General features: G+C 33.7%; 1 protein-coding gene across 1 annotated transcript; it reads right to left on the bottom strand.

Moving 5' to 3' along the window:
- Nucleotides 1-3,333: 3,333 nt before the first annotated feature.
- On the bottom strand, nt 3,334-18,607 carry LOC128996912 (keratin-associated protein 19-2-like). Its single transcript, XM_054422443.1, has 3 exons — nt 18,544-18,607; nt 15,030-15,273; nt 3,334-3,462 (listed from the first exon to the last, which is right to left on the bottom strand). Exons 1-3 carry the CDS (start codon nt 18,559-18,561, stop codon nt 3,458-3,460), a joined length of 267 nt encoding a protein of 88 aa, XP_054278418.1. The 5' UTR covers nt 18,562-18,607; the 3' UTR covers nt 3,334-3,457.
- Nucleotides 18,608-19,818: the final 1,211 nt, after the last annotated feature.

Raw genomic sequence — 19,818 nt, 5'->3', positions numbered from 1 at the left:
TGAATTGATTTGTGTCAGCCATAGTTAGGTTAGGTACAGGTTTTTTTTTAACTCTATACTTAATAAATTAAGGGTGTTTTCTGTTACATATCCCTTTTTCAGCAGTTCTACCATAGACAAAAAGAATGAAATATAGACCGTCAGCCATGCTGCAACTAGCACAGGTTCTGGCGTCCACCGCTGGGAGCGTACTTCACGGCGCTCCCAGCGGTGGACGCCAGAGCCTATATTTAAAGCAGCACGGCTGACGGTATGTATTTCATTCTTTTTTTCCATGGTTCTACTTAACCGATTTTTACGATTGAGGTGTCATTATACCTGAAGTCGGTGTATACTTCCCCGTTGGTGTTTACAGTTACTAGTACAATTGAATATGATAGACAATTTTAAAGTAAAATTTTAGTGAACCCTATTATTTTGATTGTTACTTTTATAATATATTTTTACAAGCTTTTACGTTTCATTAGGCCTGTTATTTAAAGTTGTGTTGGTCGTTCAAATGATTATAGTAACCATTTATCCATATAATCAACAATTAAAGTCAATGAATCGTTTTAATAGCTAAGTATTCATTTAAATGAATATTTAAAATAATTGTATAAAAATATAACATAGATATAATAAAAATAAACACTTTAACGTTTAATCTTGGTTTGGATCAGTAATGATAAGTTAAGCGTTAACTTCATTAATACGCTCATAAGTCATTCATATCAAACGACAAGCAACAATAACAGTTTCATTAAGTTATAAGATAATATCTAGATGTATTTTAGATTCGAACCGGGTCCTTTCATCCATTTTTGGGGTCTTTTATATTGTGGTAAGCCTGCAAGAAAATACTGATTTAGTAAATACAGCTTTTGTTTTTATAAAGTTGACCATTTCATGTATTTTATTTACCATAAATTAAAACACACTCTTAAATATTTTTCGTATATGAAATAACTAAGGGAAGTTTTTATATGGGCATGGTCACACTTCAGTATTTTTTTAGATCACACTTACTTCAAATTATTACGATCAATAAAACTATGTAAAGGGTGTCCCAAGCAAGTAGAAAATTTAGGAATAGGTTTGATGGCTCGAAATGAAACGAAAATCAAAAATAAAAATTTTCCAAAAACGCCTCATTTAATTTTTTGTAAGGAAAATTACTCCCATTTCCAAAAAAAGATTTCATAATGATTTTTTTTTTCAAATAGCGTATGACTTTTAAAATTGTCTACCAGATGTCATAAAGACATATTTAATATATTTTAAGATATACATTCAAAACAATACAAAATGGTAGACATCTTACTAACAAGGTGTTTTTAGAAAAAAAATGTTCTTGATGTTCGTTTAATTTTGACTCATTAAGTTATTCCTAAATTTTTGGTACTTACTAACGGTCCACCCCTTGTACATGTGAACCAATGCTTTTTGGGTAGGTAGTCATTAGTAGTAGTATCCGCAAAGAGTAACACCCTGTAAAATGTGTAGCAATTAGTTGTCATCGATGCTTTCTGGCGTTACCGGACATGAAACTTTGCTACTAATCATGAACCTCACAACCCAGTGATACTATTACAACACTGACAAGAAACGGTCCACACTCTGTGTTTATTCTGCTTCTCCCCGCAGGTATGTGTTCTGCTGGCGTTGGCAACGCTGTGCCTCGCAGCCCCTCAAGCCAAGGATCAGAAGGACCTGGATAAAGGAGACAAGGACCTCAACACCTCAGAAACCTTCTGGCCTTTCTGGCATCCTTGGGGGCTATGGGGCGGATGGGGCTTTGGTAAGATTTTCCAAATAAGATTTTTTGTTATTTTATGATGGTTTTTATGGGAAAAAACATTATTTAAAATAACTTTTGAACCGTAATATTTCCGGAAATATGATAGTTAAAGGACTATAACATAGTAAATTTTTATCAAAATTGTTCGGGCCATTTTCGAGAAAATAAGATTTTCCGTTATTTTAAGGGTTTTTACGGGAAAATAAATACATAAGTACAAAATAACATAACTTTTGAACCGTAATTTTTACGCAAATATGATTTGTACCATTTTGTTCGGAATCTAAAGGACTATAACATACTAAATTTGTATCAAAATCGTTTGAGCCATTTTAGAGAAAATCAGATTTTTCCGTTATTTTATGGGAAAATAACACAAGTACATACATAAGTACAAAGTAACATAACTTTTGAACCATAATTTTTACGCAAATATGATTTGTACCATTTTGTTCTGAATCTAAAGGACTATAACATACTAAATTTGTATCAAAATCGTTTGTGCCATTTTAGAGAAAATCAGATTTTCCGTTACTTGATGGGTTTTTATGGGAAAATCACAATTAAAATCAATATTTTAAAAAATGAAAAAAAGCCTGGAGATGCCATGGATGAGTACCTACATACCACACAGCTCTGTACACATCCACACATTCACACACAGGCATCACTTCGGAAACCACTTTTTTGGGTTCAGGGCGACCCAAAATTGATATATCCACTCAAAACCCAAACTCAAAAATGTTGACGAAAACAATACCATATACTTCTCCATATACTATGGTATAGGGGGAGAAAGTAAAGAGAACTTACTGTATATGTATAGGTCACTAACAGAGGATGGTACAGTCTAAAATTATACTTTCCTCTCAATTGTTGTTGTGATATATGCGATAGCAATTTCTAACACTTAAAATGTCTTTTTTCAGGCCCATTTGGATATTGGGGATAGAAGAACGCATCAAATTATGTTTATTTCCAAATAGTGTATAGTAGTAAAAGTGTACAGTTTGCTAAATAATATGAAAATAGATAGTGTTAAAAACTTACTTTTGGTTTAAGGAGAATTTATTTATGAGCCATTTATGATTTTCAGTCACATCTTAGGTACTTGTAATATTTAACTTATTTAAATATAAAATATTTAGATTAAGGTGATATTTAAAACCATACAGACTTTGATTTTTGTTTATTATTTTGTGATATCAAATAAACCTATATCGAAGGGAAATATGTGAATATAATTTTCTTATTTTAACCAGTTTCCTTTTAAATAACACAGAAATTCAATGAATGCTGCCAATAGATGCGGTATTGCAATTACATTCAAATTCTTTGAAAAACGCATACAAAATAGTTCATTAAATAAAATGATTTAAAACGTGGAGATCAAAAAATTTATTTATTGAATATTTACACACAAATTGGATGGAGCACGAGCTTTACAGGATTTATACATTAAATTGTAAAAATACATAATACAGTAATACAACTACATTTATATTATTTATATTTGCAAAATAGGTACTAAAGGTTGGATTTAGTTTTATCCAACCCAACTATTTCAAAAATAAACATTGAGGAGTTAGCAAACTTTTATTGTGAAAATGTTATGTTTTGTTGATTGTGAAGTAATGAAACGTCGAATCTTCTTATTTTCAAACTTTTCGTGTCTTCTTAACCTGAAACAGTAAACGTAATTAATAGTAGTCCACAAAAAATTAAAAAGTGTAACATTTATAATGTCATTGATTTTAATTAACCTTATTACAACTAATTTGTAAAAAAATCAACCACTTGAATCAATTGTAGTTCTCAGTTCTGTATAAGGGTTGAAAAAAAATAAACTAAATCAAAACTTTGGGGAATATTTAATATATTTATCAATGAACATATATTTTGGGATTTTATAATACAGGGTGTTTATAATAAAACCTTACAACTTTATTATCAGTTTACTTTATAAGTTTTCTAAAAGCACCACGAAAGAGTGGCTAAAAAGGTTTTAATCAGTGGCAGTTATATCAGCTGATTAGTTTATATTGTTGCTTGGTAAACAATACCTAACAAATAATTGATGAGTTTCGTTAGAATCGCAATGGAAGCTCGTATGGAAGCGCAGTGTGTGATGGTGTTGTTGAAAGTATATTTTGGACAAGATGCAATAGGAACATTCAAGTAAGGTAAATCCCTTATGTACTGCGAGTCCCATGCCTCACTTTAAGTTTAAGTTTCCTAAAATGATTCACTCGCTTAGCTTAGTTAAGAGGTGTTAGGTTAATGAGACATAAGACTGCTTAAGGGTGTTACTCAACGTGTAATGAACAAAAATTTAAATTACGAAAACAACAAAAGTTAAAAGTGTTACAACAGCAAAAGAAAACTTTGAAAATGCAAAAAACAACAATAATAAGATAAATTAATTTACAACGTTAAATTTACAAGAAAAGAAAATCAATAGAAAATATAAAAGAATTAGTTACTGACAAATTATATGACTTTTATGTTTGACAAAGTGTTAGTTAGATATTTTATTCTTTCTACATACTGTCTATTGTCCCAGAAGCACACACACCGATACACGCACTCCCAAACTCCCGATCTTCTTTCTCCGGTGGCCCGTGGTGATCTCCTTGATGTTTTCCTTCAGATCCTCCAGCTCCAAGAGTCTTGACCCCTCCATCTTCATCATTAGCCCTTCTCATTGGCTGATTACCGATAGGGTGTGTGGCTAATAGGTTAACGGTGTTTCTTGGAAGTCAGCCCTACCGGTCATCGCCTAGCTCACATCAGCTGGGAAAGGAATTTGTAAATCGATGCTCATGCTACTGTTCAACTCTGTTCACACCAACTGGTCGACTAAGTGTAATGTGAACAGAGTGTCTGCATAGATGAGCACCGTGGGTACGGGGTTAATCCCCTTTCTTACACCCCCCTGGTTAAAACGTCAACCTACCACCGGTTGACAATAAAAAGGAAAAAAACAACTTAAGGAGATACGCGGAAACATCAATCGCGAAGGTGGGAATCGAACGGATATCTTGATGTGCGTCCCGACTCTTCTTCCCCCCTTCCTGCGACGCGACGCGATCTTGAGGATCGGCGCATTTGCTTGTTTCGCGACCCTTCCAGCGACGCGGTAGAATGAGCTGGTGGTGTATAGCTCATAGTCGCTCACGTCTTCTTTCGCCCCATCGAGTCTCCTTAAGTTAATTGATTGTTTCATTAATGTTGAACTATTTAAATATTAGCTGTTTGTTAAGATGTTTTATTTTTTAAATTATTATTATAAATTATTTTTTGATGTTGAGATTATTAATGGTTTATTCTGGGTAACACTTTGTTACATTAATAGTCTTTTTGAGGGGTTTGAGGTTTTGTGATTAGATTCATTTTAATATTGAGTATGTGGATGAAATATGCTGAAATAATGAGTGAAATTGTTAATATTATTATCCAGACTAATAAAATGTTTGATGAGATTTAGGGGTCGATTGGGTTATTTTAGTGGCGCGACAGAATGATAAAGAGATGTCATTAAATTATTCCGGTCACGATATGCGTTGGAATTTCCGCGCCAGCTGATAGAGTAGGTTGCCATATGAGAAGGATAGTGGCGAGCAGAGCTGGAACGGCGACATGGGCAGCATCACGGCGTCTGGGTTGAATGGACGGCGAGTGCTGACTATGCGATGGCAATGAAGTCATGTCGTGTTGCGGTGACCTTGTACTTGGTGTTGGCTTCAGGGACTGTTTAACTGCTGAAACTTACTTAACAGTGGAATTATTACATGTTGTAATAGTTTTATTCACAAATGTTGGTACTTGGTAACATACAATTTTAATTGATTCATATGCTTTTCCTACTAAGACTATCTATCTACTTATTGTAATGAATATTTAGTTGTTTGAAATGTATGTTACATGGAACTTAAAATATGTCACTTGTATGATACCTGATGTTGTTAGACACATAAATGTTCAAAATGGTATTTGCTTCACAATTACTTTATGACGACACTTTGTTATAGGAGTTTTGAACATAAATGTTTTATTTTAATTATTTATGAATTCTTGCGTGAAAGTCCTTTCTTTCCTTAATAATCTAGAGAGTTGTAAAGAAATTTTTTGAGTGAATAATTAAGGGTGATCAATCCTTAATTACTTCTCGTTGAGTGGAGTTTGTCCTTGGGCTGTACACCAAACCAACTTGTATGTCACTGAATGTCACTAATTATCATTCATCTTACGCGCACTAGTAAAATCACTAAGTGTCCAACGTGTAAGTAAGTTGCTCGTTACAAGAACTAAAAATACAGTTACAATGCTAAACTTGATTACGATTGTCTGTGTGTGTCTGCGTGGCCACGCGATCTTTTTGTATTAAAAGTCGACTTAACACTTGAGTTTTGTGTAGCTACACATTATTTACATAATATTTACACGAGTTTGCGGGAGTGCGTGTGCTTCGGGAATAGACGTACTAATTGTTTCTTAGAATACACATTGCTTACGTATGACTAACTAGACCTAAGTGAATACTAGGTAAGGTCAAAGCATATGAATCGTATATGTATTGTGGTTAATTGTTTTGTGTGGCAATAAATCAAAATCAGGTAAATAGCTAACTTGTGAAATATATTTATGAATTATTGTGTGTTACCAAAATTATCTTATAAAATAAACATAGTATCTATTGACCTAACGTAACTAAATATTTCTATTTTACAAGTCTTGTTTGAAAAACTTTCATTCGGGAGACATGAATTACTTCTTTGACAAGTTTTCCATTTTTTAAGATTTCCACTAGATATGAGACTGGTGTAACTTGTTTTAATACAGTATAAGGACCTTTGTAGCGGTAAGAAAATTTGGTTTGATTTTCCCTTAAATTTTTAGGGTACCATATGAGAACTTGGTCTCCTGGGTGTAAGATTAAGTCTCTCCTATTCCTATCGTAATACATTTTTTGTTTCTTTTGTTCACTAGCTATGATAGAAGGTATTGTGTCCCTAATTTCATTTACAATTCTTAAGTTTTCTAACAGATCTTTTTCTACATTTGGATTTACAAACAAAGTATCACTTGGAAAGCTTGGCTCAAAGCCTAAAAATAAGTACGAAGGTTTGTACTTGGTTGTCTGGTGTTTACTGTTGTTGTAAGCAAAAAGTACATAGTCAATGTATTGTGACCATGCGTTTGGTTTTTCAGCTACATAATGAGAAATCATATTTATCAACGTGTTATTAAAGTTTTCTACTTGCCCATTAACTTGTGGTGTGAAAGCACTACTTAGAATTTGGCATGTACCTATTGCTGTGGTTAAGTCACGAATCAAATTGTTGTTAAATTCAGTACCTCTATCTGATTGTATAATAGAAGGTGTTCCATAAGTACAAATTAGTTTTAAGAGACATTTTACAATTGATTTACCATCTGCAACTACAAGTGGGAAAGCAAATGCAAATCGACTACAGGCATCAGTTACTGTTAAAATGTATTTATATCTATTGCTAGGATTTAATGGACCAATTATATCAAGTTGGATTCGTTCAAATATTTTGTTAGTGGGAGGGATAGGATTAAGGAAGCCATACTTCTTCTTCGGAGAGTTCTTTCTTTTCTGACAACTTTCGCAGGTTTTCACGTAGTTTTCGACATCTGTTGACATACCAATCCAATGATATCTTTCTTTGATTTTTCCGAGAGTCTTGAATGTACTTAGATGTCCTCCTGATAACGGTGAATTGTGGTACTCCTGAAGGATGTTGTTGACGAGTATTCGTGGTATTGCTATAACATGTCTGTGAGGATCAGAATCGTTGTACATTCGGTAGAGTACACCATTCTCTGTCTTGTAATACGTGGCCATTTTCCTGTACTTTTGTTCCACAAGATCAGGATTTTCCAAAGCAAGTAAGATGCATTTTAGGTCATCGTCCTGAGCTTGCAATTTCTTCAAGTCCACGAGATGAAGGGCATTTACTGAAGTAAGGTTGAAAGTGAAATCCTCTTCTATAGTCTTGTCAACCGGATTTCTGCTTAAGAAGTCAGGCAAGACTAAGGATTTACCTGCCTTGTGAGTAATTTCCAGGTCGTAGTCACATATTAAATTCGAGAGTCTGGTGAGTCTAGATGAAGCTCCTTTAAATGATTTATAATATTGCAATGCAGAATGATCAGTGAAAACCTTTACTTTTCTTCCAAATAAAAATTCTCTCCATTTTACCAATGCATAGACTAAGGATAAGAATTCTTTTTCTGAAACGCTGTAGTTAACTTCATTTGGTTTTAGTTTTCTACTTAAATACTGAATAGGATGTTCTGTAGATGTTTCTGGATCATACTGGGTCATTACTGCTCCTATAGCATAATTTGATGCGTCTGTGTACACTCGGGTCTCTCTGTGTTCTACGAAGTGGCTGAGAAGTGGCGGTGAGGTGAGAATCGTCTTGAGCTCCTGGAATGAAGTCTCACAGTCGTTTGTCCATTGAAACTTCTTCGTTGCGTTGAATTCCTTTATGAGTGTTGTTAAGGGCATGGCTATTTTTGCAAAGTTTTTAACAAATCTACGGAAGTAATTTGCAGCTCCAAGAAATGATCTTACTTGTTTAATGGTAGTTGGGGTTTTAAATTTAATTATGGATTCTATATTTGTTTTTAATGGCAAACAGCCTTTAGAACTTACTTCATGTCCAAGTATGTTTATTTTATCGTACATGAATTGACACTTTTTTGAGTTTAGCTTTAGGTTAACATTGTTTAGCTCTTGTAAAATAATTTCTATGTTTTCCAACTGTTCGTGAAATGTTTTTCCTAACACGGTGATGTCATCAATGAATGGTATGCATCTGCTATACAAATGTTTTGATAAAATTCTAGTTATGGCTCTTTGGAAAGCTACTGTAGCAATGGATAGCCCTTGTGGCATTCTTCTAAACTGATACTTTCCCGTTTGTGTGATAACGGTTAAATATTTTCTGTCTTCTGGGGCTATCTCTAACTGAAAGAAAGCGTTTTTCAAATCTAAGTGGGTAAAATAAGTCATTTCAGATAAACAAGACAAGACCAAATCTACTGAGACTATGGGGAAATTTTGTTGTTCTAAACATTTGTTAACTGATCTCAAATCAGATATTACACGCGATGAGCTGTCAGAGTTGGTTATTACGAACATTGGGCTGGCGAACTCTGTGTATTCGGGCGATTCTTCGAGTATACCTGCCTTTGTTAGTTTTTCGATTTCTTCTTGAAGGATTTTGCGTTCTTTTAGGCTTTGCCTATAAGGAGGATGATATACTGGTTTAGCATCTGATTTTAGGTTAAGTTTAACTGGTGGTAGTTTAGCTGGACCTAAATCTTCTGTCTTGTTAGTAAACATGTGGCTAAATTTAAATAATATTGCTGCTAACTTGTTATGCTGATTGACTGTCAATTTTGGATTTATGTCAAGTGGGTTGCCATTTCTGTCAAGTGCAATTGTTTTAGAAGGATGAAGTGGTTTTATTTTAGGTGGATGTGTGCATGTTCTTGTTTTTACTTCGGCATTTGGTTTTAAATAACCTAATATTACGTTTTGTTTTAACCATTTTGGAGATTTACTTGCATTGTAAGCGTAAATAAACTTTTGTGAATTTTCGTTTTCTGATGAGATATAAAAGTGGAGGTTCTTTTTGTCTCGGTAATTTAAATCTATATCAAGTTCATATTGATGATGTTCTGGCAAGATTTCCATTAATTTGTAGTGTTGTTGGGGAGCAATAACTGTGTCCGTAGGAACTTTAATTTCAACCATGTCATTACTAGACTCCGCTATAGTTGTTAGAACAAACGGTTTTAAATTAAGTAACCAAGATTTGTCCATTGTGATGCAATGAACTTTATCTTTATTCGTTAGTCTGATTTCCTGTTTCTTAAAATCCAATTCCATGCAGTTTTGGAATAAAAACCAATTTCCCAAGATTACGTCAGTTGCCAAATCTTCAATTACGTAAAAGTCAGTTGGATACACAGAGCCATTAATTGTTATTGGTAGTAAAAGTTTTCCTAATACTTTGACTGGTTGATCGTTAGCAGCTACAATTAAGGGTAAGTTATCTGTTTGAAAGGATAGGTTATTTACAATTGATGATTTTATCAGGCAATAGTTGCAACCAGTATCTAAGGTAGCTGAATAAGTCTGTCCATTTTCTGGTATATCAATATTTAGTGTCAATGTAGGGAATGTTTTTGTTTGCTTAACATTAAAAATTAAGTCATAAATATCCGATAGTGTGCATTTAGATTGTCTTTTATCACATTTAATTAGGGTTCTCAAATTTAGGTGTTTAGAACTTTGTTGGAAAACTTCTTTGTCGATTTGATTCTGGAGGGTTGTTGCTTCGCTAGCAGTTAAACAAACTCCTGCAGTTGATGAATCCACGTGTCTATCCGTAGAGGTTCCTGGAAGTGATGTACTCGTACTGAAGCTGTTGTTGTCATCCGACGTTGAAGGTCGTGAAGAGTTAACAGATGTACGTGCCACATCTTGAGTCTTGGGCTGATCAGCTGTGCGGTGCTGTGACGTCAGTTGCTGAGTCGGTGTTCCTAGGCAGCAGTGGGTCGACGCTTGTGACGTAGGCGTTTGTTGTGGTGCGTTATCTTCTCCATCAGCTGGCTGCAAGGTCGTCTTAGGTTCAGCCTTAGCTGTAGGAATGATGTTGGTCTGGTTCTCGAGTTGTGTGTGTTGAATATTTCTTGATGTTATTGTGGTTCTTGGAGGAAGTGATTTAGTTATTGGGGTAACTTTATGTTTTACACGAAACGAATCCTCAATTGTTGGAAAGTTGTATTGGTATTGAGGGCTTAATGGTGAAAATATATTACATTTTGAATTATTGGATGCTTCTAAGATTGATGATTTGTTGAAATGTGGGAAACGTTTAGTTGTGTTCCAGAAATATCTCGTGTGTGTTTGTTTATTTTGGGAAGCCAAATATCTATTTTGTGGTAGTTGACCTCCCAGCTTTAGAAGTTTTTTGGAAACTGTTCCCTTTTAGCAGGACGCCTAAAGCACTGGTCAATGGTGTGGTTATTTCTTTTGCAATATGCACAAAATTTGGAAGGTGTATTTGAGTATTTTGGATTCCTACGGTTAGCTCTAGCATTGTACCAACAATTTTCTGTGGCGTGATTGTTTTTGTTACATATGTGACAAAAGAGTGGAGTGTTTTGTGATCGGTGTGGTGATCTATAATTTAATCTGGTTCTTGGGATAGGTTGTCTGTTGGAGTGATGTGAATTGTGAGGTGAAGAGCTTCTCGATAAATTTTGTGAGTTTCGAGAAGTGCTTCTGGGCCTATATTTTTCAGCTGACCTGTCATATCTGGGATGAGGGGAAATGTCTCTTCTTTGTGTGGATCTTGAACGATGATAAGTATCTTTGTGTGGGTTGTCCCTAGGGTAGTTTGTTTCATCAGGTTTGACCTTGAGGCTTAATAATGTATCTTTTATGTCCCTAAGTTCTAATTTTAAGTTGTCTAATTCGTCATTTTCATATGTTACCGACTTTGTTTGAGGTTTTATTAGGGTAACGCGTTCAGCTGAGGTTTGGTATTTTCTCTGATTTTTATTCCTAATAGCTCTTTGAGATTCAATTTTTAGCAGATTTTCGTTTAGCTGTTTAAGTGAGTTGTTTTCCATTCTCACTAGGTCATTGCAAATCTCCGGTTTTATTCCCTGAATTACGAATTTTATTATTTTTGCATCATTCATATTGGGATCTATTCTGTGGGAAAGGTGAATTATTTCGTATAGGAATTGCATTGGAGATTCATTTTCTCCTTGTGTTCGATTTTCAAGGACCGTCTGTAAGTCATCAATTAATGCAACTGGGCTGAATGCTTTAATAAATTCAGACTCTAGGTTTGCCCAACTAGTTTCTTTGTTTTCATGTTTGTAGAGTGCAAACCATTTATACGGGGTAGACGTTAAGTGTGTGGGGAAAAGTTCAATTTTAGTTTTTTCGGACCAATGGTTGCACCTTGATGCAATATTGAATTTTTGAATAAATTCATGTACATCTTCTGAAGGAAGACCTGAGTATGTGCCTGCTTTTATTAGGGGAAGTTTCTCTTTTGACTCATCAGCCATGTTTTTGTTGGTTATATATGATTTAGGGTGAGATGCTATTTGTGTTGATGTGTTAGGGGTTCCTAGTTGGTTGTGATTTTGATGGGTTTCTTGATTTAAGTTTAACGAATTAAAGCTATGTAACAATTGTTCGTGTTCTATTATTGACCTGTTTTCATAAAGGTTTTGTGAATGTTCAGGTTCAGGTTGTGTTAGGTCGTCAGAAGTGTTTATAGTATCATATGTTGGTTCTTGAAGGATTTTCTTGAATTTTAGCAAATCTCTAAACTGTTCTTTTGTTTTGTCTTCTAGTATGTTGTTAAAGAACAAGTCTGTTAATGCCTCAGCAAAACTTGGATGTCTAAATGCAGTCTTGAAAACATCTTTGGTGAAAGCTAATTTTGTTCTTAGGTTGGCTAGGGTTTCGGTTTCAGGGATGGGTGGGAGTTGTATTTTATATTGACAAGCTAGTTGTAAAGCCTCAGTTTTGTTTAAGCTATATATGTCAATGTTAACAATTTCAAAATCTAAATCCATAAATTATCTTTTAAGTTTTAGTAATGTGACAAACCTACATAAGCTATTGTTACATTTGGTGGTTTTATAAAGGTTATGGGCCTAGCTAAGATAAGTGTTTTTATTTGAGTTAGTGGCCTATATTGTTTTGTTCATAATCTTTAAGTTTTATCTTAAACTAACACCCTATACATTTTACGATTTGTGAGTCTGATATTGCCTTAAGTGACTATAATTGACTATAAATAAACTAAAATAATTCACAAGTCATATAATTTGTTTCAAGATAATTTATTAAAATAAATGTAGGATCGTTACTGTTTAGTTAAAATGCAAAGACAGCCTTCGCCGTGCGGCTGCCTCCACCATGCGAGTCCCATGCCTCACTTTAAGTTTAAGTTTCCTAAAATGATTCACTCGCTTAGCTTAGTTAAGAGGTGTTAGGTTAATGAGACATAAGACTGCTTAAGGGTGTTACTCAACGTGTAATGAACAAAAATTTAAATTACGAAAACAACAAAAGTTAAAAGTGTTACAACAGCAAAAGAAAACTTTGAAAATGCAAAAAACAACAATAATAAGATAAATTAATTTACAACGTTAAATTTACAAGAAAAGAAAATCAATAGAAAATATAAAAGAATTAGTTACTGACAAATTATATGACTTTTATGTTTGACAAAGTGTTAGTTAGATATTTTATTCTTTCTACATACTGTCTATTGTCCCAGAAGCACACACACCGATACACGCACTCCCAAACTCCCGATCTTCTTTCTCCGGTGGCCCGTGGTGATCTCCTTGATGTTTTCCTTCAGATCCTCCAGCTCCAAGAGTCTTGACCCCTCCATCTTCATCATTAGCCCTTCTCATTGGCTGATTACCGATAGGGTGTGTGGCTAATAGGTTAACGGTGTTTCTTGGAAGTCAGCCCTACCGGTCATCGCCTAGCTCACATCAGCTGGGAAAGGAATTTGTAAATCGATGCTCATGCTACTGTTCAACTCTGTTCACACCAACTGGTCGACTAAGTGTAATGTGAACAGAGTGTCTGCATAGATGAGCACCGTGGGTACGGGGTTAATCCCCTTTCTTACAGTACTTAAACTTGGAAATATTACCTACACTTTGATTACTATTTCATAGCTTAAAATGGAGAAATTAGGGTTTTATGGCTATGTTAAGTTGTAAAGATTTTTAGCGAATTTCCCTATAGGGAAGTAGCTATTTTATAAATACCCTGTACAACCAAAAGCCTAAAAAGGACTGAAAAATGTTATATAGTGAGGGTTTCCTAAGTACATTTTTAAACTTATCTTTTCTTTTTAGCGAATTTCCCTATAGGGAAGTAGCTATTACCGTAGGTGGCACGGTAAGACCTAGACCCGGGACTGATTTACTTTTTCATTTTGATGTCCCCAGAGGACAAAAACACCATCCGTTCAAATTTTTATATATGTATATATATATATATATATATAGACTTATATATATATATATATATATACGTCCGTGAACGCGATAACTTGAGTAATTTTTGTCCGATTTTGATGAAATTTGGTTTAAAGGTGTAAAGCGGGATAAACTTGAATGAGTTCGCGAACCAGCACGATCGGACCATGAGAACGGGGCTTTACGGGGGGTTTTATGGGGTAAAAATTGGGTTTTCTCACTTTTGACCCTCAAAACACAAAATTTCCTGATTTCTTTTTAGACCTTTTAAGAGCTTAAAAAAAACAAATAATTTAGTATATAAAAGTATTTTTGTTTGATTATTAGTAAGGGAGAAAATTTAAAAAATTGTAAATTTAAAATTCCCATGTTATTCTTAGGGAGAATATTGTCAAATGTTGTAGTTTGCTTGTTTATGGATATATTTTGATCAAACTTATTTATTGTAGCAAATTTATTTATTTTGTACTAAGCTATCAATATTTTACTCAAAAACACACTTTATTAGTTTCCTTGTAGCAGCAAACCTAGGTACTCGTTAAACCTAATGTTATTAAAATATATTTAACTGAAAATCAATTCAGACAAATGGAAATTCGCTTAGTCGGCAGGTTTGCTGCGGCGGGGGTATTTTTTTTTAAAACCACTCCAGCACAAAAAACAATCCAATACAACTTCATAAATATGGTTTTATACGGGTAGATATAGCCTATATACATAATAGTTTATAAAAACCTAGTTTTAAAATAAATTAACGAAATGATCTGATGTAAAGGCTCAATACAGAATCTCATCTAAACCTCCTGTCTAAAGCATGAATTTGCTGTTCAGATTTTACATCAGAGAAAAGTAGTTGTTTTTGTGGATTTTTTGGATATGTTTTGTATTCAAACACAATTTACGTGAGCAGGTAATGTACTAAAACATTTACGTCCCACCTGTACATCCTAGGACACCAGAACTACACTTTTAGGCTAAGCCTAACCCTAAAGGAACGTGGAATTAACATAGCTAAAATTAATTGGTGGAATTTGAACCGAATTCCACTGGTATCAAATCTACTCTGAGACAAGCTGGATCTACTAAAGGAGGTAGTTACTGTACACAATGTTCATAAAATTAAATGTCTCTACTAAACACTAATCTACTCGAATTCGAGCCAAATATTTACCTATCCCGGCGAATCCACCGATGCCAAAGGGTCCAAGTCCAACACCGAAGCCAAGACCTCCTCCAATGTATGGATATCCACCGTAGCCATATCCGAAACCTGGAGCGTAGCCGTATCCGAACCCGGGACCGTAGCCTCCAAAACCTCCAAACCCTCCGAACCTTCCAATGCCAATGCCTCCAAAGCCGAAGTGAGGTCTTCCCTGAGTAACTCCCAGTAGGGTCAGGAATAGCAACCCGAGCATCTGGGGAAGAAGAATATTACAATGGATAACATTGAAAACATTAGGATGTAATATCAGAGGTTTATTTTTAATGTTCCACCTAGAATGCTAGGATTTTGTCCGAAAACGTTTTACACACCACTTAAGACTGTCACTAAGTTTTTTTCGCTAGAGAGATACGGATTTTTTTTATAATACAAGGACATTCCGACTTAAGGAACGTAATGTTAACTTTGGGACACATATCTAAAAAATCTATTGGAGGTAGAGTCACAATCTTTGTTTTATTTCAAAGATAAACTCATTGGCTAGTTCCTTAAACAGGGATTTTCCATTTATTTACTATCCATAAAAATATTTTTTTATACAAAATCATGAAGAATTTTGCAGTTTTAGCGAATTTCCCTATAGGGAAGTAGCTATTACCGTAGGTGGCACGGTAAGACCTAGACCCGGGACCGATTTACTTTTTCATTTTGATGTCCCCAGAGGCCAAAAACACCATTCGTTCAAATTTTTATATATGTATATATATATATATATATATATATATATATATAGACTTATATATATATATATACGTCCGTGAACGCGATAACTTGAGTAATTTTTTTCCGATTTTGATGAAATTTGATTTAAAGGTGTAAAGCGGGATAAACTTGAATGAGTTCGCGAACCAGCACGATCGGACCATGGGAACGGGGCTTTACGGGGGGTTTTATGGGGTCAAAATTGGTTTTTCTCACTTTTGACCCTCAAAACACAAAATTTCCCGATTTCTCTTTAGACCTTTTTAAAGAGCTTAAAAAAATAAATAATTTAGTATATAAAAGTACTTTTGTTAGATTATTAGTAACGGAGAAAATTTAAAAAATTTAAAATTTAAAATTCCCATGTTATTCTTATGGAGAATATTGTCAAATGTTGTAGTTTGCTTGTTTATGAATATATTTTGATCAAACTTGGCAAATTTAATTATTCTGTACTAAGCTATCAATATTTTACTCAAAAACACACTTTATTAGTTTCCTTGTAGCAGCAAACCTAGGTACTCGTTAAACCTAAAATTATTAAAATATATTTAACTGAAAATCAATTCAGACAAATGGAAATTCGCTTAGTCGGCAGGTTTGCTGCGGCGAGGGTATTTAAGTTTTGTCTCACTAAAACAACTCAATAACTCATCTATTCAACGAAAGTAACAATAATACAAATTTGCATTAATCATGTCAAACAAAACAAAATATATATTTACGTCTAAAATTAAAATAAAACAATTGTGCGTCAATCAAACTAGATTAGTGAATGACAAGCTTCTTAAAACTTAATTAAACCCATTAGGGACACATTCATGGGCAAGGTAGCAGCTCTTAGGTCCGACTTAAGCTGAAGAGAGGTAGGAAGTAGATTGAAAAGTGTAATGCAGTTGTCTCTTAAAAAATGACGTTGAGTTACATGGCAATTTAAGATGTGAATTGTTAGGTAGTGTATATGAATGAGTGGGTGAAGATTGATACCATATGAAATACCATAAAGATACCATAATATATAACAAATAAAATCCCTGTGTAACTAGTAACTAACTAACTAACTAGTAAGTAACTAACTAACCACTAACTAACTAAGCTAACCAACTTAAGTGGTTGTATAAACATGGTGTGAAATTTGGTCCTTGTATCGCTTATAGATTTTTAGATATGTGTCCCAAAAGTTTAAACAAATTGTGACAACAAGTTGTGTAAATCGTGTTTCGAGAAATCAATGAGAAGAAATAGTGATTACATTTGACCACTCACCAATGCTTTCATAATCTCATTGATATTTTAGGGATAGTAAAAAAATACCTTAGTGTTATATCAATGTAAAGAGGAAATTCTAAGCAATAAAACGAAATAAAAAAATAAAAATAAAATAATTTCTCAAATCTTAGCCTCCCATACTAAAATTAACTTTTTGTAAAATAAATAATTCATTCGAGTGATAATCCTACAAGATTTTTCAATATGTTATTGGAGTGGTTGTTCATTTTCCCTAAGTTAAAACATTTTTGTCCTAATTCTTCTAAAGGAAAGTAGCCAACTCTTGTTTTGTTATTTTTCGGTCCTCTAGTTTATTGTTAGTATTGATCACTTTAATTATTTAATTTGGATCAGTAAAAAGGGCTTATTTAATAGTTTTTAAAACATTTCATTATAAATTTACCAATATCTGCGTTTTATCTTTTAATACATACCATTAATATATTATTTGTTTTGTTCCCAAGTACGTTTTTAAGATCGTAATGGTTCATCAACACGAAGTAATGAGGTACCATCTATTCATTCACAGATTGTACTTGGTTATTATTACTTTTATCTTATGTAATCTCTAACTAAATGTGTATTCTATGCTTTATACAATATCGGGTACTTTGTAACGCCCCTTTTTCAGCCGACCTACTCAACAGATTTTTACGATTGAGGTGTAATTTTAAAGCTTTTAATTTTACGCAGTGGGGAATACTGTAGCAGATAAAAAGTGTATTTTCTCAAGGTATTCGCTCCCCTGGACCTTTGATTAATTCCTAAAGGATGCCTTCAAAGATCCTGTCACTGCTGAGCTGAGTGCTGACCGACTTGCTTATACCTGTTTTAATGTGTAGTAAATAAACAGCTGTAATTTTTCAACCATAGTCAAAGTGTAAACAAAAGATGGAAAGGAGTTATGCAAATAAGTGTTAAATGGTCTGCTTTTATTATCCTGATTGAGGTACGTAAATAACTTTTTATGTGACCAAAAGTTAATTGCTAATTTTGTGATTTTCCCTAAAAAAAAAATGGCATACTGTAGTTAGTTACCCTCACCGTTTACCCGTGATAAAGGTTGTTGACAAGCCAATGGGAGAAAGTATGTGTCAGATTGCTGATACAGTTTATCTCTCATCCAATGAAGATCACACCATATAAACAGTTCGGCCCATTACAGTTTTTTGGTGTGGAACATACACAACTAGGATGAATTTTATAAATACTCAGCTAAAGGTCGCGTCCATTGTTGCTTTATTTTAGTGTATTGCTTTTAAATATTAAAACTCTTCCATCATAGAATGGTAATATTTTATAGCAATCTAATTCTTTTATAAAAATGTAGGAAAGGTTAAACAATGTTTTCCCCTAAACCTAATAATATTTTTACAAGGACATGTAACTTTTCAACAACTCACATTTACAGTATGTTAACTGATTAGCTTATCATAAACCATTAAACAATACACAATCAGTGTTTTAAATGTATCATAATTTGCTACATTACCATTCGCAGAGAGTCCATGGCTGCTGTCTTCTTGCACTGATTAGTTTAGACTAATGTCACTCTCGACCTGCACTAATTAGTCTAAAATGTCGAGAAACTTGAGACCATAAACAACAAAATAGCCTTGAGGTAACCTTACCTCTTTCTGTAGAAACGGTTGCTAAACTTTCCACTGGTTTGGTAAATAAAGCATGTGTTTCAATATTGATTTTTCATGGTCAAGTTTTATTTTTCAATGTAAGATTTGTTTTAAACTTTGGCAATTTCAAACGTACTATCTTTACATTCATGACATTTTTAGTTGACAAAGCAGTATGAATTTGCCAATTTGTTACCTGTAGACCTGAGAAAGCCTCTGAAACTTAATTAACAAAATGGCTAACGTTACGCCCTTAGTGGTTTGTTAAATCATAGAGAAGTAATGGCCTAGTTAAAATGTAACATATATGAAACATGTCTCATGATAAGACACATATGTAAAAAAAATGTAACACAATACTCCATAAAATCATAAATATACCATTATGTTGGTTCCATGTTCCATTTAAGTTATAATAAACTGCTTTAGACTAGACCTCTTTTATAAAAAAAATATGTAAAGCCATCTAGTAGTCTTATAATAATTCAGTTTTAAAAATATTTGTACAACTAAATCTACATATCTACTTCGATTTTATTAATTAATGGGTCGTTGGAAAGCTCCCTTTGCAAATCTATATATTAATAGACAAGTATGTTTCTTTAAAACCTTTTTTCTCAGCTCGTGTGCACCGCTGAGAAAATCTATGCTTTTTGTTAGAAATATGTTTTTATGTAGATGTGCAGACTGCAGAACCACTTTATAAACTAAAATAGGCCAAAAAATAAGCACAAAAAATGAAATTTAAATTTAAAAGAATTTAACATGGGCCTTATGGGTTGCCTTGTTGGTGCCGAGATAACCAGGAAGTATAATCAGAAAAAATGGAAGAAATTCCAATCACGTGTTATTTACAGCGTGGGGTGAAAATAGAAAATTCTGTACATTACATATTTTTGGTCGAGTTTTCGACCACTGGACGACCTCTAGTAATTATGAAAGTTAGTTTTTGTTATTATTTATGATGAACAATTTAAAAACAATGTGTTTTCTAGAAGACATATTTGCAAAAAGAGTATACTCGTTTGCAACAGATGCTGGACTTTGCTGTCAGTCGCAATCCCAATTTGGCATGATTATATTTGACAGCAGCACTGTCAGGACACATCAGCACACTTAAAACTACTTATTTCTTA

Source organism: Macrosteles quadrilineatus, unplaced genomic scaffold (genome assembly GCF_028750875.1).
Source record: "Macrosteles quadrilineatus isolate MER2022 unplaced genomic scaffold, UCM_ALF_1.0 Scaffold_6__1_contigs__length_79288215, whole genome shotgun sequence".
NCBI classification, from domain to species: domain Eukaryota; kingdom Metazoa; phylum Arthropoda; class Insecta; order Hemiptera; family Cicadellidae; genus Macrosteles; species Macrosteles quadrilineatus.
The sequence above is the reverse complement of the archived record's forward strand: the minus strand, read 5'-3'. Positions and strand labels throughout refer to the sequence as shown.